Here is a 16,312-nt window from a genome sequence, read left to right as displayed (position 1 = left end):
CTCCAGACTATAGCTTAGCCTTTTCCATTTCCTGACTTCCTAAGTCTCTACACTTGTCCATAACATCCTTTAAAGAATTCCTGATCAAACTAGAACCTGTAAATAAATCTAAACTAGTTTTGTATCTAGTTTGGGGGCAGGAGGTTGTCAGGAAAATAAACTCATTCACTTTTGATTAATAAGTATATAATAAAATAGTGCATTCATTAACATCCTTTGAAGAATCCCTGATCAAACTAGAACCTGTAAATAAATCTAAACTAGTTTTGTATCTAGTTTGGGGGCAGGAGGTTGTCAGGAAAATAAACTCATTCACTTTTGATTAATAAGTATATAATAAAATAGTGCATTCATTAACATCCTTTGAAGAATCCCTGATCAAACTAGAACCTGTAAATAAATCTAAACTAGTTTTGTATCTAGTTTGAGGGCAGGAGGTTGTCAGGAAAATAAACTCATTCACTTTTGATTAATAAGTATATAATAAAATAGTGCATTCATTAATAGAAATTAAAATTAATACATAAATATATACTAAAAATTATATTTATTGATAAATATATAAGAAAGTATTTCTATTTTTATGATGCCTGACTCAGCCACATTCATCCCCTGCCTCCACCACAAGGCTGCAACAGATTTTTTCCTGCTTCTGTGCCTACAAACTGCAATCATCTTTTAGCTGCAGCATCTCACACTGACCATACCAACCTGTGTGCCCTTGATGCAATTCAATGTGAGATTTGCTGGTTTGAAGGTGAGTTGCAAGGCTCACAAAACAACAGGTTTCACTCATTTTGGGTGGGGGGGACACACAGCCAACCAGCAGATGAAGACATTGTATACTACAAAGGACTTGATCAACAAAAGGTCTCTTTTGCAGCAACAGAAGAGATGCGTATCGAGTTCAAGACTTTTCTTACTCTTCCTAGCAAAGGCAGCACAGCTGTGTGCCAGCAGTCACTTTGAGACTTGTGTTCCACTTTGTACATGGAACACAAGAAAAGTAGTTTACAAAACAGATCAGTGAGAGTAGTCTTTATGCACAGTGTGTCTGTATATATATATGTGTGTATTTGTTTATGTTGTCTTACCTTGCGGATGCCTCTGCCAAGATCTTCTCCGTAATTCGTTCCCAAGATTTCAAAATGCACATTGGGATTCCCCCCATTTTCTGCAAATTCCAGTTCTCCAGTCAAACCATTCACTCCACCCTGTTGGAGACAAACAAAGAGGAAAGTGTAGTGAAGATAGCTAGGTAGAGCAGTCAAACTTTTGTTCAGCCAAGGGATTTGTGCACTCACTGTGCGTAATGTATACAGAATCGCTGAATCACAGAATGATAAGGGCTGGGATAGAGCTCTGAGATCACCCAGCCCAGACTATGACCTAACCACACTGACCACACCATGGCTCTGGGATCATTCAGCCCAGACTATGACCTAACCACACTGACCACACCATGGCTCTGGGATCATTCAGCCCAGACTATGACCTAACCACACTGACCACACCATGGCTCTGGGATCATTCAGCCCAGACTATGACCTAACCACACTGACCACACCATGGCTCTGGGATCATTCAGCCCAGACTATGACCTAACCACACTGACCACACCATGGCTCTGGGATCATTCAGCCCAGACTATGACCTAACCACACTGACCACACCATGGCACTGGGATCATTCAGCCCAGACTATGACCTAACCACACTGACCACACCATGGCTCTGGGATCATTCAGCCCAGACTATGACCTAACCACACTGACCACATCATGGCTCTGGGCTGGAATAGAGCTCTGAGATCACCCAGCCCAGACTATGACCCAACACTACCACACTGACCACGCCATGTAATGGGCTGGAATAAAGCTCTCAGATCACCCAGCCCAGACTATGACCCAACACTACCACACTGACCACACCATGCAATGGGCTGGAATAAAGCTCTCAGACCACTCAGACCAGACTATGACCCAACACTACCACACTGACCACACCATGGCACTGGGATCATCCAGCCCAGTCTATCACCTAACACTACCACACTGACCACACCATGCAATGGGCTGGAATAGAGCTCTCAGATCATCCAGCCCAGACTATGACCCAACACTACCACACTGACCACACCATGGCTCTGGGCTGGAATAGAGCTCTGAGATCACCCAGCCCAGACTATGACCCAACACTACCACACTGACCACACCATGGCACTGGGATCATTCAGCCCAGACTATGACCTAACCACACTGACCACATCATGGCTCTGGGCTGGAATAGAGCTCTGAGATCACCCAGCCCAGACTATGACCCAACACTACCACACTGACCACACCATGGCACTGGGATCATTCAGCCCAGACTATGACCTAACCACACTGACCACACCATGGCTCTGGGCTGGAATAGAGCTCTGAGATCACCCAGCCCAGACTATGACCCAACACTACCACACTGACCACACCATGCAATGGGCTGGAATAGAGCTCTGAGATCACCCAGCCCAGACTATGACCCAATACTACCACAGTGACCACACCATGGCACTGGGATCATCCAGCCCAGTCTATCACCTAACACTACCACGCTGACCACACCATGATACAAAGTGCCAGAGCCTAGCTTTCCTTAAACACTTCCATGGATGGTGATTCCACCTCTTCCCTGGGCAGACCATTCAGGTGCCTCATAACCCTCTCCATGAAAAAATGTTTCCTAACATCCAGCCTAAATCTACCCTGGCATGGCTTGAGGCCATACCAATGTCAATCACTCTCTCAATTCAAGAGAGATGTTGAGGTGCTGGAAGGTGTTTGGAGAAGGGCAGCAAGGCTGGGGAGGGGCCTGGAGCAGAGCCCTGTGAGGAGAGGCTGAGGGAGCTGGGGGTGTGCAGCCTGCAGCAGAGGAGGCTCAGGGCAGAGCTCATTGCTGTCTGCAGCTCCCTGAAGGGAGGCTGCAGCCAGGTGGGGTTGGGCTCTGCTGCCAGGCAAGCAGCAAGAGAAGAAGGGGACACAGTGTGAAGTTGTGGCAGGGCAGGTCTAGGCTGGATGTTAGGAGGAAGCTGTTGTCAGAGAGAGTGATTGGCATTGGAATGGGCTGCCCAGGGAGGTGGTGGAGTGGCTGTGCCTGGAGGTGTTGAAGCCAAGCCTGGCTGGGGCACTTAGTGCCATGGTCTTGTTGCTTGGCCAGGGCTGGGTGAGAGGTTGGACTGGCTGAGCTTGGAGTTCTCTTCCAACTTGGTTAACTCTATGATTACAGAAATAATTCCACTTGGGGAAACATGAAGACTTTTTTATTACCTCCTCTCTCATATTTCTCTAGGCTTGACTTGCAACCAGGAAATTCCTCAACAGGTTTCAAAGTGAACAGGAAAATGCCAGGTGTTAGGACAGAAATGTTTCACTTCCATTTCTGATCACTGCTCTGGGCTTTGCAAAGCTGTTACAAAGCTTTAGTTAAAGCCCACTGGAGTCCTGTCCAGACTGGCAAGACAAACTACAGTTTCCATCTACCTTGGCACTGCTATACTCTGCAGAAAGCACTATTTACCCAGCAGTCAAGACCTCACTTGGGAATGTCAGCTTGCCACTCTGAAGTTATAAAATATTGTACTTGTCCTCACAGGTCTTGCTCAAACTTCCCCCTCCACAACAAAATGGAAATGTCAAGGGCTGGAAGGGACTTTGACACCTCATTCAGTCCAACCCCCATGCCAGAGCAGGATCTCCTGTACCAGAGCACACAGGAACACACCCAGCTGGGTTTTGAGTATCTCCAAAGAGGGAGACTTCACAACCCCCTCGGGCAACCTCTTCCAGTGTTCTGTCACTGTCACAGGGAAAAAAATCTCCTTATGTTTCCATGGAACTTCCTATGCCTCACCTTGCCCCTTGTGCTGGCTCTGGGCATCACCCAGCAGAGCCTGGCTCCAGCCTCCTGGCACTCACCTGCACATCTTTATCAACATGCATGAGGCCACCACTGAGTCTCCTCCTCTCCCAGCAGCACAGCCCCAGCTCCCTCAGGCTCTCCTCCTAACAGAGCTGTTTGAATCTCTTCAGTATCTTCGTGGCTCTGCATTGGTGTCTTTCAATCAGTTCCCTGAGGTCTTTCCTGAACTGAGGGGCCCAGAACTGGACACAATATTCCAGATGCAGCCTCGCCAGGGCAGAGCAGAGTGGCAGGAGAACCTCTCTCGCCCTACTCCCCACAAATTCACCCTAGAATGGCACTGGCCCTTCTGGCCACCAGAGCACATTACTGGCTCATGGTCAACTTTCCAACCACTAGCACCCCCAGGCCGTTTTTCCCTCCACTGCTCTCCAACAGGTCCATCCCCAAGTTATACTACTCTGTTGTGGTGGGCCTGTAGGCCCCAAAATAGGCTTATTTAGGTCTTTCCCTGCCTGGACATGTCTTTCTGCCCAAACCAGAGGTCAACACATTAAAAGCACAAAAGGGCATAACAGACCTGGTTCCACGAAGTCTGGTCCCACCTGAACATGAGCCAGCAGTGTGCCCAGGTGGCCAAGAGAGCCAGTGGCATCCTGGCCTGAATCAGGAATGGTGTGGCCAGCAGAAGCAGGGAGGTCATTGTGCCCCTGTACTCTGCACTGGTCAGACCACACCTTGAGTGCTGTGTTCAGTTCTGGGCCCCCCAGTTTAGGAGGGACATTGAGATGCTTGAGCGTGTCCAGAGAAGGGCAACGAGGCTGGGGAGAGGCCTTGAGCACAGCCCTACGAGGAGAGGCTGAGGGAGCTGGGATTGGTTAGCCTGGAGAAGAGGAGGCTCAGGGGAGACCTTATTGCTGTCTACAACTACCTGAGGGGTGGTTGTGGCCAGGAGGAGGTTGCTCTCTTCTCTCAGGTGGCCAGCACCAGAACAAGAGGACACAGCCTCAGGCTGTGCCAGGGGAGATTTAGGCTGGAGGTGAGGAGAAAGTTCTTCCCTGAGAGAGTCATTGGACACTGGAATGGGCTGCCCGGGGAGGTGGTGGAGTCGCCGTCCCTGGAGCTGTTCAAGGCAGGACTGGACGTGGCACTTGGTGCCATGGTCTGGCCTTGAGCTCTGTGCTAAAGGGTTGGACTTGATGATCTGTGAGGTCTCTTCCAACCCTGATGATACTGCGACACTGTGATACTGTGATAGAAACAGTTTCCAGCCCACCCTGCTGGGCAAATAGCATACAGACCCCAAGCGGCATTAAGCCGCTGTGAAAACCTCCTCTCTCTGTTTATAGTTTGAATGTTTGCCAGTTATTAATCAGTCACTGTAGACATTAATCCTAGAATGTTTCCATGACTGTGTAGAATCCTTTCAATATTAATATACAGTGGTTGGGGGTGGTGAGAGCTCAGAATATTGAGTTTAATAAATGTTTATTTTATACAATATTATCTCACCCCAATTAATTTCTCCCCTCAGCCAAAATCGGTGTAGGTGGCAGCATACCCCTCCATGACACACTCCACAGGGTTGTTCTTCCCCAGGTGCCAGACTCCTCCCTTGCCCTTCCTGAAGGTCATTTGATTTCTCCCTGCCCAGCTCTCAGCCTGTCCAAGTCTGGCTGAATGGCAGCACAACTCTCCAGTGTGCAGCTCTCAGACACTCACTATTCTGCAGTGAAGGGAAAAACTGTGTCCATAGGGAGAAAGAAAAATCACAGAATCAAGCAGGCTGGAAGAGACCTCTAAGATGATCCAGTCCAACCTAGCACACAGCCCTGTTCAATCATAGCATCAACCAGGCTGGAAAAGACCTCCAAGCTCAGCCAGTCCAACCTAGCACCCAGCCCTGTTCAATCATAGAACCAAGCAGGTTGGAAGAGAGCTCCAAGCTCAGCCAGTCCAACCTAGCACCCAGCCCTGGCCAATCAACCAGACTATGGCACTAAGTGCCCCAGCCAGGCTTGGCTGCAACACCTCCAGACACAGTGACTCCACCACCTCCCTGGGCAGCCCATTCCAATGCCAACCACTCTCTCTGCCAGGAACTTCCTCCTAACATCCAGCCTAAACCTGCCCTGCCACAGCTTGAGGTTGTGTCCTCTTATTCTGTCCCTGGATGCCTGAGAGCAGAGCCCAACCCCACCTGGCTACAATCTTCTCTCAGGTAGCTGTAGCCAGCAATGAGGTCTGCCCTGAGCCTCCTCTTCTCCAGGCTGAACAGAGAATCAGAAAACAGAACAGAGAACAGAAACATAAAATCAAGCAGGTTGGAAGAGAGCTCCAAGCTCATCCAGTCCAACCTAGCACCCAGCCCTGGCCAAGCAACCAGACCATGGCACTAAGTGCCTTATCCAGTCATTTTTTGAACATCCCCCAGCTCCCTCAGCCTCTCCTCACAGGGCTCTGCTCCAGGCCCCTCCCCAGCCTTGCTACCCTTCTCTCAACACCTTCCAGCACCTCAACATCTCTCTGCAATTGAGGAGCCCACAACTGGACACAGCACTCAAAAGTGTGGCCTGACCAGCACTAAGTACAGGGGCAGAAAGACTGCCCTGGTCCTACTGGTCACACTATATAGCATCTGTGCTGCTTCTGCTGCCAGCACTAAAACTTGCTGTTTGCCAGTGAGCTAAACAAATACAACTGGTAAGAGATCAGGTAAGTGTGAGAGGAGACAGAAGCAGTAACTCCATGTCATTTCTCAGAGCTTATCCTCCATATAATCCTACTTATATTCATTCTCAGGTTATTTGGGAAGATTAATTTCTCCATCAGTATAATTACTTTCTATTAATACTTATTTATCTCCCTGGGAAATAGGTTTACTTAAAATAAACAACTGAAGATGTGTTTGGGAACTGTTCCTATTGCAGAAGGGAATTTAGAACCGATTGCTAGAGCTGGCCAAATTCACTGGAAGGATGATTGCATTTTCTGATGAGTTTAACTAATTCTTTGATTCCAGGATGGATTAAAAATGGATAAAAAGATACCTAGGGTTTAATAATTGCAGTGGGCTTCTTTTTTTTCTTTTTAGTGGTCTGTCCAATTAGTTGAATTCACACAGGGAAAAAAAAAACCTAACAAAACCCCAAACTTTTAGATGTGTTTGTAGAGAAAGTGATGGATGAATCAAATTCAGCAGTGAAAAGTGACAAATTGCCATAGGGAATTATTCAGACAGCTCTTTGGCCATTTCAAGGAGTGTTTGAAAGTCTAATTCCCACTCATTCCCTGCTCTCCACTGTTAGATCATTAATCATAAATAAATTTGCTTGTTTGCTGCCAGAGTTCCCCTATTTTTACCAAGTGCTGCAGCAGGTAGAATATCCCCAGCCCTTCCTCTTCCTCTTACCTTCTTCAGTGCATAGATTTACAGACCTGTTCTTATTTTCCCCTTCATGAATCCCAGGATTTCTCAGATTGACAAAGCCCTTCAAGCTGATGGAGTCCAATCACCAGTTTCACACTGACAAGTCCTTGACTAACCCAAAGCCCTCAGCACAACATCTCAGCACTGGGAATCCCTATGGTTGGAAAGGACCTCCAGCATCAGCCAGTCCAACCTTCATCCCAGCAGCCTTCAGCACCAGACCACAGCCTCAAGCACCACAGCCACTCTGCTTCTAAACACCTCCAGGGATGGTGACTCCACCACCTCCCTGGGCAGCCTGTGCCAGTGCCTGACCACCTGCTCAGCAAAGAACTTCCTCCCAACAGCCAACCTAAACCTGCCCTGATGCAACTTGAGGCCATTTCCTCTTGTCCTGTCATTAGTAACTGGGGAGAAGAGACCAGCTCCAGCCTCACTGCAACCTCCTTTTAGGTAGCTGCAGAGGGCAGTAAGGTCCCCTCTCAGCCTCCTCTTCTCCAGACTGAACACCCCCAGCTCCCTCAGCTGCTCCTCCCAGGCCATGTTTGCCAGACCTCTCCCCAGCCTCCTTGCCCTTCTCTGCACTGCTCCAGCACCTCAGTGTCCCTCCTGTGCTGTGGTGACCAAACCTGGACACAGGACTCGAGGTGTGGTCTCAGCAGTGCTGAGCACAGGGGCATGAACAAGAAGGCCAAAAGCATCCTGGCCTGGATCAGAAGTGGTGTGAGCAGCAATATATTCTCAGGATAATTCTATGATATGCTAAATACTTCAATCAGTGATGACTTCATATGGAATGTCAGGGGCTGGAAGGGACCTCAATAACTTCCAATCCAACCTCTCCTGCCAGAGCAGGATCACCTAGAACAGATCATCCAGGAAACTTTTATTCAGAAACTATTTAGATATCATAATAACTTTCCTGGTTCCTTTCATAATTATGGAAAACTTGCATGTTTTTTTCCAAGATCACAGAATCATAGAATCAAGCAGGTTGGATGAGAGCTCCAAGCTCCTCCAGTCCAACCTAGCACCCAGCCCTGGCCAAGCAACAAGACCATGGCACTAAGTGCCCCAGCCAGGCTTGGCTTCAACACCTCCAGGCACAGTGACTCCACCACCTCCCTGGGTAGCCATTCCAATGCCAATCACTCTCTCTGCCAACAACTTCCTCCTAACAGCCAGTTTAGACCTCCCCTGCCACAATCTGGTAGATTCTATGATTCTATCTATCAGCACCCCAGCTCCCTCTCTGCCTGGCTGCTCTCCAACCACTCTGTCCCCAACCTGTAGTGCTGCTTGGAGTTGTTGTGGCCAAGATGATAAGAAAGGAAAGATCACAGAATCATAGAACGGTTTAGATGGAAGGGACCTCAAAGCCCATCCAATTCCAACCCTGTGCCATAGGCAGGGACACCTGTCAAGGCCAGGTTGAATAAGGCCTTGAGTGGCCTCTTCTAGTGGGAAGTGTCATTGCCTATAGCAGAGCGCTGGAACTGGCTGAGCACTGAGGTCCCTTCCCACCTAGACCATTCTGATTCTATGATTCTACTTATGACCAATACCATGAAGCTGGAGATCCTATCTCATCACTGGCACAGGTGATTCTACACTCCACAACCTCCCTGGAGGTGTTCAGGACCAGGGTGGGTGAGGCTTTGAGCGACCTGTTGTAGTAGGAGATGGCCCTGCCTATGGCAGGGGGTTGGAATTAGATGAGCTTTGAGGTCCCTTCCAACCTAAACCATTCTATGATTCTTCTGTGGCTATTCCCAGTTTCCATACCTGTTGCTCTGCCTGGATTGCTTTCATCTCTTCTTTGCTTCCTCCTGGTTTCTCTTGATACTCAGATCTAGTCCTAGATGTTAGGAAAGGGTTCTTGACAGTGAGGGTGGTGAGACACTGGCACAGGTTGCCCAGGGAGGTTGTGGAGCACAGAAGCACCCAATGTGATCTTTGATCACATTGGGTGCTTCTGTGCTCCACAACTTCCCTGGAGGTGTTCAGGATCAGGTTGCATGAAGCCTTGATCAACCTGTTCTAGCAGGAGGTGTCTCTGCCTATGGCAGGGGGTTGGAACTGACTCAGCTTTGAGCTCCCTTCCCACCTAAACCATTCCATGATTCAATGCAAAGTGATGGGATGGTGGTAAGAAACCACATGAGGAATGCTTACACCAGAGAACAGGATCAGTTTCACATCCTCAAATGACACAAACCAGCACATAACTGCAGCACAGACCAGCAGCCCTTTCCATGGCAGATGACTTCTAAATATAGAGATGCTGCCAGGACTAGCAGGACTTTGCCTGAGTCTGCAGCTCACATAGTAAATTCTAACCCTGAAGTGGGCATTTGGACTTTTCCAGCTCAGGCATCCTATTCTGATTTGAGTAAACAGAAATTGCTTTTAGCCTGCAAATGGAAAAATGTGCAATAGTATTTACAGAATGTGAACTGAGTAGAAAAGTTCCAGAAGCAACCTTGCATGAATCATAGCTTCTAAAGCATCAGACTGCCAAATGTGAATTTGAAATTGCTCTGATGGGTTAAGTGCAATAAGAGTTTAGAGTCCCTTACAGCTCAGCTTCTGAAATGAGAACTGTGTCCTGGGTTATCCTTCCAGCCTCATGACTTAGAATCATAGAATCAGGCAGGGTTGGAAGGGACAACAAGGAGCAGCCAGTTCCAACTCCCTGCCATGCCCAGGGACATCCTACCCTAGGGCAGGCTGCCCACAGCCTCAGCGAGCCTGGCCTTAAACACCTCCAGCCATGGGGCCTCAACCACCTCCCTGGGCAACCCATGCCAGCCTCTCACCACTCTCATGCTCAACAACTTCCTCCTCACATCCAGCTTGAACCTTCCCATCTCCAGCTCTGCTCCATTCCCCCTAACCCTGTCACTCCCACAGAGCCTAAAAAGTCCCTCCCCAGCTTTTTTGTCCTGGAAGGACACTTCAAACTATTAGAATGGAAAATGGGAATAGCCACAAAAGTATTGCAGAATGGTTTAGGTTGGAAGGGACCTCAAAGCTCAGCCAGTGCCAACCTCCTGCCACAGGCAAGGACACCTCTCACTAGAACAGGTTGCTTAAGGCCTCATCCAACCTGGCCTTAAACACCTCCATGGAGGGAGCAGCCACAACCTTCCTGAGCCACCTATGCCAGTGTCTCACCACCCTCACTGCAAACAACTTCTTCCTAACATCCAGTCTCAATCCCCCCTCTGCCAGTTCAAACCCATTCCTCCTCATCCTGTCATTACCAGACCTTGAGACCTTGTCAATAGTCCCTCCCCAGCCCTCCTGGAGCCCCCTTCAGATCCTGCAAGGCCACTCCAAGGTCTCCTTGAAGCCTTCTCTTCTCCAGGCTGCACAGCCCCAACTCTCTCAGCCTGTGCTCAGAGCAGAGCTGCTGCAGCCCTCTGAGCATTTGTGTTAGTGAAGTAATCAAATACCCAAACTGTGTTCCTAACAGAACACTCAGCCAAGTTTTGGGAATCCACTTGGAAAGTTGTGGGAGTGCTGGGGAAGTGTTGGCAATTAGGGCCTTGACTGAAAGAGAGGCTGAGGGAGCTGGGATTGGTTAGCCTGGAGAAGAGGAGGCTCAGGGCAGACCTTATTGCTGTCTACAACTACCTGAGGGGAGGTTGTGGCCAGGAGGAGGTTGCTCTCTTCTCTCAGGTGGCCAGCACCAGAACAAGAGGACACAGCCTCAGGCTGTGCCAGGGGAGATTTAGGCTGGAGGTGAGGAGAAAGTTCTTCCCTGAGAGAGTCATTGGACACTGGAATGGGCTGCCCGGGGAGGTGGTGGAGTCGCCGTCCCTGGAGCTGTTCAAGGCAGGACTGGACGTGGCACTTGGTGCCATGGTCTGGCCTTGAGCTCTGTGCTAAAGGGTTGGACTTGATGATCTGTGAGGTCTCTTCCAACCCTGATGATACTGGGATACTATCAAATCCACCACCACCAAAGAAAATCATAGGTCCTCCTCTGGACTGGCTCCAACACTTCCATGTCCTGCTTGTGCTGGGGGCTCCAGAACTGCCCCCAGGAGTGCAGGTGGGGTGTGAGGAGAGCAGAGCCAAGGGGCAGAATCCCCTCCCTTGCCCTGCTGCCCACACTGCTCTTGCTGCAGCCCAGCACAGGGTTGCTCTATTTGCTCTTTGTGACTCCATTACTGGTTACCACCAATCACCTCTGCTTTGTTTTCCATTTGCCTTAGCAGAACTTTTAGGAGGATCTACTCCATCATCTTGAAGTCCTTGATCTGTTATTTTGGAGCTAGAGCAGATTGATCCAGGACTGAGGGAAAAATAAGCAGTGTTCAAAGGAGCTTTGTATTTTGCCTGCACGATCAGAATGTCTGGTGTAGATAAAAGACCTGAGTCAGAATGGCAACTGCTTGAAAAACAAAATCAGGTTTGAAATTCTTTTTAATGTCCTTTGAATGGAGGACATAAATAAAGCACTTCTATTTCTGGGTTTGTGTGGGTTTTGATTTGGGGTTTGCTTTCCTTTTTTCCCCTCCTCTTTTAAGGAAAGTTGTTTATTTCCTTTGTAGGTACTGCCAGCAGTTTGAGTCTAGGTATAGAGAAGCAGGATCTACAGCAGACAAATGAGAAGGTAGTTTTATGAATGATAGCTGGGAGAGAACAACCCCAGGGATCAGGATAGGTTGGGGACTGACCTGTTGGAAGGCAGTGAATGGGAAAAGGATGTGGGGGTCCTGGTGGATGGAAGGTTGACAGTGAGCCAGCAATGTGCTCTGGTGGCCAGGAGTGCCAGTGCCATTCTGGGGTGGATTAGAAGGGCTGTGGTTAGTAGGTTGAGAGAGGTTCTCCTGACTCTCTACTCTGCCTTGGTGAGGCCACATCTGGAGTACTCTGTCTGTCCAGTTATGGCCTCCCCAGTTCAAGAGGGACATAGAACTGCTTGAGAGAGCCCAGTGCAGAGCCACAAAGATGCTGAAGGGAATGGAACTCTGTTAGGAGGAGAGCCTGAGGGGGCTGGGGCTGTGCTGCTGGGAGAAGAGCAGTCTAAGGGATGACCTCATTCATAAAGATGTGCAGGGTGAATGCCAGGAAGCTGAAGCCAGGCTCTGCTGGGTGATGCCCAATGACAGGGCAAGGGGCAATGGTAGAAGCTGAGGCAGAGGAAGTTCTGTGTAAACACAAGGAGGATTTTTTTCCCTGTGAGGGTGACAGAACTCTGGAACAGGCTGCCCGGGGGGGTGTGTGGATTTTCCCTCTCTGGAGATAATAAAAACCTGCCTGGATGTGTTCCTGTGTGATCTGTTCTAGGTGATCCTGCTCTGGCAGGGGAGCTGGACTGGATGAGGATTCAAGGTCCATTTCAGCCCCTAACATGCTGTGATTCTGTGAACATAAGGAAACTGAACTGAGTAATTTAACAGGAAAGTTACTCTTCTAAGCTACCAACCTATGCATAGCTGGACCAGATACCCACTCAGAAGGCTGTGCTCATTGTCCCTAAGACTATGGAAGCTGTAAACATCATGAAGAAACAGAACAACTAAGCCAAACAAAAGGAAATCTTTAAAACCTGGAGATAAGGAAAAGCTGCTTCTGCATCAGCACAATTAAGGTATGAAATAATAAGCACAAGGAAGCAGCAAGTGCTTAACATTGGGTAAAGCAGCATGGAAAGGGTGCAGAGCTGCTGAGCCCTACAACGAGAGGTTATAGACTAGATTCACAGATTCACAGGTTGGTTTAGGTTGGAAGGGACCCTGAAGATCATCTAGTTCCAACCCCCTGAGACAAGTCAGGGTTTTCCTTACTTTCAGTTCTGTTATTTCACCACATTAATAGCAAGAGCAGGGCAACGGCAAATTAGAATCACAGAATCAGTCAGGGCTGGTAGGGAGCACAAGGAGCAGCCAGTTCCAACTCCCCTGCCATGCCCAGGGGCACCCTACCCTACAGCAGGCTGCACACAGCCTCAGCCAGCCTGGCCTTAAACACCTCCAGCCATGGGGCCTCAACCACCTCCCTGGGCAACCCATGCCAGCCTCTCACCACTCTCATCACCAACAACTTCCTCCTCACATCCACTCTGACTCTCCCCACCTCCAGCTTTGCTCCATTCCCCCCACTCCTGTCGCTCCCTGACAGCCTCAAAAGTCCCTCCACAGATTTTTTGTAGGCCCCTTCAGATCCTGGAAGGCCACAAGAAGGTCACCTGGGAGCCTCCTCTGCTCCAGCCTGCACAGCCCCAACTCTTTCAGTCTGTGCTCACAGCAGAGCTGCTGCAGCCCTCTGAGCATCCTCCTGGCCCTGCTCTGGACACTCTCCAGCATCTCCACAGCCCTCTTGTAATGGGGGCTCCAGAACTGGATGCTGTAGTCCAGGTGTGGTCTCAGCAGAGTGGAGTAGAGGGGCAGAATCACCTCCCTTGCCAGCACATGGAGGCACATCAACCAGGCACTGCCTTATAAGCTGTGATACTGGAGAGAAGTGAAGGAAGCAGAGGATAAGGGAAAGAGAGAGACATCAACCAGGTACCAAGCTCTTGACAGAGAGAGTAATTGGCATTGGAATGGGCTGCCCAGGGAGGTGGTGGAGTGGCTGTGCCTGGAGGTGTTGAAGCCAAGCCTGGCTGGGGCACTTAGTGCCATGGTCTGGTTGATTGGGCAGGGCTGGGTGCTAGGTTGGACTGGCTGAGCTTGGAGCTCTCTTCCAACCTGCTTGATTCTATGAATTCTATGATTTACCTGCACTCCTGGGTGCAGTTCTGGAGCCCCCAGCACAAGAAAGACATGGAACTGTTGGAGCCAGTGCAGAGGAGGCCACCAAGATGCTGAGAGGGCTGCAGCAGCTCTGCTCTGAGGACAGGCTGAGAGAGTTGGGGCTCTGCAGCCTGGAGAAGAGAAAGCTCCAAGGAGACCTTATAGTGGCCTTCCAGGATCTGAAGGTGGCTAGAGGAAGGCTGGGGAGAGACTACTGACAAGGTCTTGTAATGACAGCATGAGGAAGAATGGGTTTAAAGTGGCAGAGGGGAGATTGAAAGTGGATGTTAGGAAAAGGTTCTTTATAGTGAGGGTGATGAGACACTGGCACAGGTTGCCCAGGAAGGTTGTGGAGACTCTGTGGTGACCTAATTGTGGTCACTCCCTCCTGCAGGGAGTGACAGCACTAGGCCAAAGGAGTGAAGCTGGAGGTCCACATCTTAGAAGGCAGTGCCTGGTTGATGTCTCTCTCTTTCCCTTCTCTGCTCCTGCACTGCTCTCTGGTATCACAGCTTGTAAGGCAGTGCCTGGTTGATGTCTCTCTCTTTCCCCTCTCCTCTGCTCCCTGCACTGCTCTCTGGTATCACAGCTTGTAAGGCAGTGCCTGGTTGATGTCTCTCTCTTTCCCTTCTCCTCTGCTCCTGCACTTCTCTCTGGTATCACAGCTTGTAAGGCAGTGCCTGGTTGATGTCTCTCTCTTTCCCTTCTCCTCTGCTCCTGCACTGCTCTCTGGTATCACAGCTTGTAAGGCAGTGCCTGGTTGATGTCTCTCTCTTTCCCTTCTCCTCTGCTCCTGCACTGCTCTCCAGCATCGCAGCTTGTAAGGCAGTGCCTGGTTGATGTCTCTCTCTTTCTCTTCTCTGCTCCTGCACTGCTCTCTGGTATCACAGCTTGTAAGGCAGTGCCTGGTTGATGTCTTTCTATTTCCCTTCTCTGCTCCTGCACTGCTCTCTGGTATCACAGCTTGTAAGGCAGTGTCTGGTTGATGTCTCTCTCTTTCCCCTCTCCTCTGCTCCCTGCATTGCTCTCTGGTATCACAGCTTGTAAGGCAGTGCCTGGTTGATGTCTCTGTCTTTCCCCTCTCCTCTGCTCCCTGCACTGCTCTCCAGGCAGAGCACATCCCTTCTTATCTCATGGTGTGTGTGTGGGAGATGGCTCCTGGCTGGCAGGGGAAGTGTGAGCTGCATCATGCAGCCAGCTGAGGCCTTGTAGGCCTAAGGTAGGGAGGGCAGTTCTGTTCTGCTCTCAGGCATCCTGAGGGTGGAAGGGGTGGAGGATTCTAGCAGGTTTTAGTCCAACAGACTTGGCTCAGCTTGTGGATGTATCCACTCCACCTGATTACCTTTTGCACATATGCACAGTAAAGAGAATCTCTCTTTAAACTTCCAATCAGTCTGCAGTGTTTTCATTCTTACTCTCTAAAAGGACTTAAGAGTCACTCCTGTCCTTCAGTCCCAGGGAGCTTGTGACCTCAAACTGTATCTGCTGGTTTGAGGCTAATTGGAATATTTTAGTGAGACAAATTAGATGCTAGGCTGTGAAAAGAAAACAATGCTGATGCCTGCTGCACTCATAGGCTTGCTGAGATGGATAAAGACAAGAACACAAACATAGATAAGATAGAGTGTGTCTGTCTCCCTGGGCTGCTTCTGTGGAACTAATCTTTCTACTCCTAACCCCCCTGGCTGATCCTCCATCCTCACCTTGCACGTAAGGTAAACTCTGGGATAAGGTAGAGGGGTGGGAAGAAGGTGGCAGGGTGGTTGGGAGCCCCTCCTGGGGACTCTGGTTTCTGGCAGGGCTGTTGTGTTTCTGTATCACCTTTAACTTGTCTATTGCTGTCTATAGCTGTAACTGTTGTAACTCTCTGCTGGTATCTTGTGCTAAGCTGTAACTATAAAGCTTCATTCCTTAACTTTCAGCTGACTGAATCTAGTCTGGGAGACTACCTAAGAGTGGGGGGGCAGGGATCTCCCAGACCATCACACTGCAACAAAGACACAGGGAAAAATATACCTTCTTGATGGTTTCCAACATGGATCGTCCTCCTTGCCAGGGTTTGGAGTTCTTCCTGATGCAGGTGAGGCTGGCCATGCTGTGCCACTTCCTGTCCTCCAGCTTCTTATGAAAGGCATTCGCCAGCAGGAGGACAGTGTCATAGATGTACAGGTTTGAAATCTGCAAAGACATTAAAGGGAGAGCATTAGCATTGGTATTAGCATTCTTCTTGTCAG

At 49.5% G+C, this 16,312-nt stretch overlaps 1 protein-coding gene across 1 annotated transcript in view; it reads right to left on the bottom strand.

The window, feature by feature from the left end:
* GRID2 (glutamate ionotropic receptor delta type subunit 2) overlaps positions 1-16,312 on the bottom strand; it is a 1,033,277-nt gene that overhangs the window by 242,803 nt on the left and 774,162 nt on the right. Inside the window, exons 7-8 of the mRNA XM_064148337.1 lie at positions 16,095-16,256; positions 1,095-1,214 (exon numbers count right to left, since the gene is read on the bottom strand). Of these exons, the coding sequence (XP_064004407.1) occupies positions 1,095-1,214; positions 16,095-16,256 (282 nt within the window). The remainder of the gene's footprint in view (positions 1-1,094; positions 1,215-16,094; positions 16,257-16,312) is intronic.

This window comes from Pogoniulus pusillus, chromosome 9, assembly GCF_015220805.1.
Source record: "Pogoniulus pusillus isolate bPogPus1 chromosome 9, bPogPus1.pri, whole genome shotgun sequence".
Lineage (NCBI taxonomy): Eukaryota > Metazoa > Chordata > Aves > Piciformes > Lybiidae > Pogoniulus > Pogoniulus pusillus.
The sequence above is the reverse complement of the archived record's forward strand: the minus strand, read 5'-3'. Positions and strand labels throughout refer to the sequence as shown.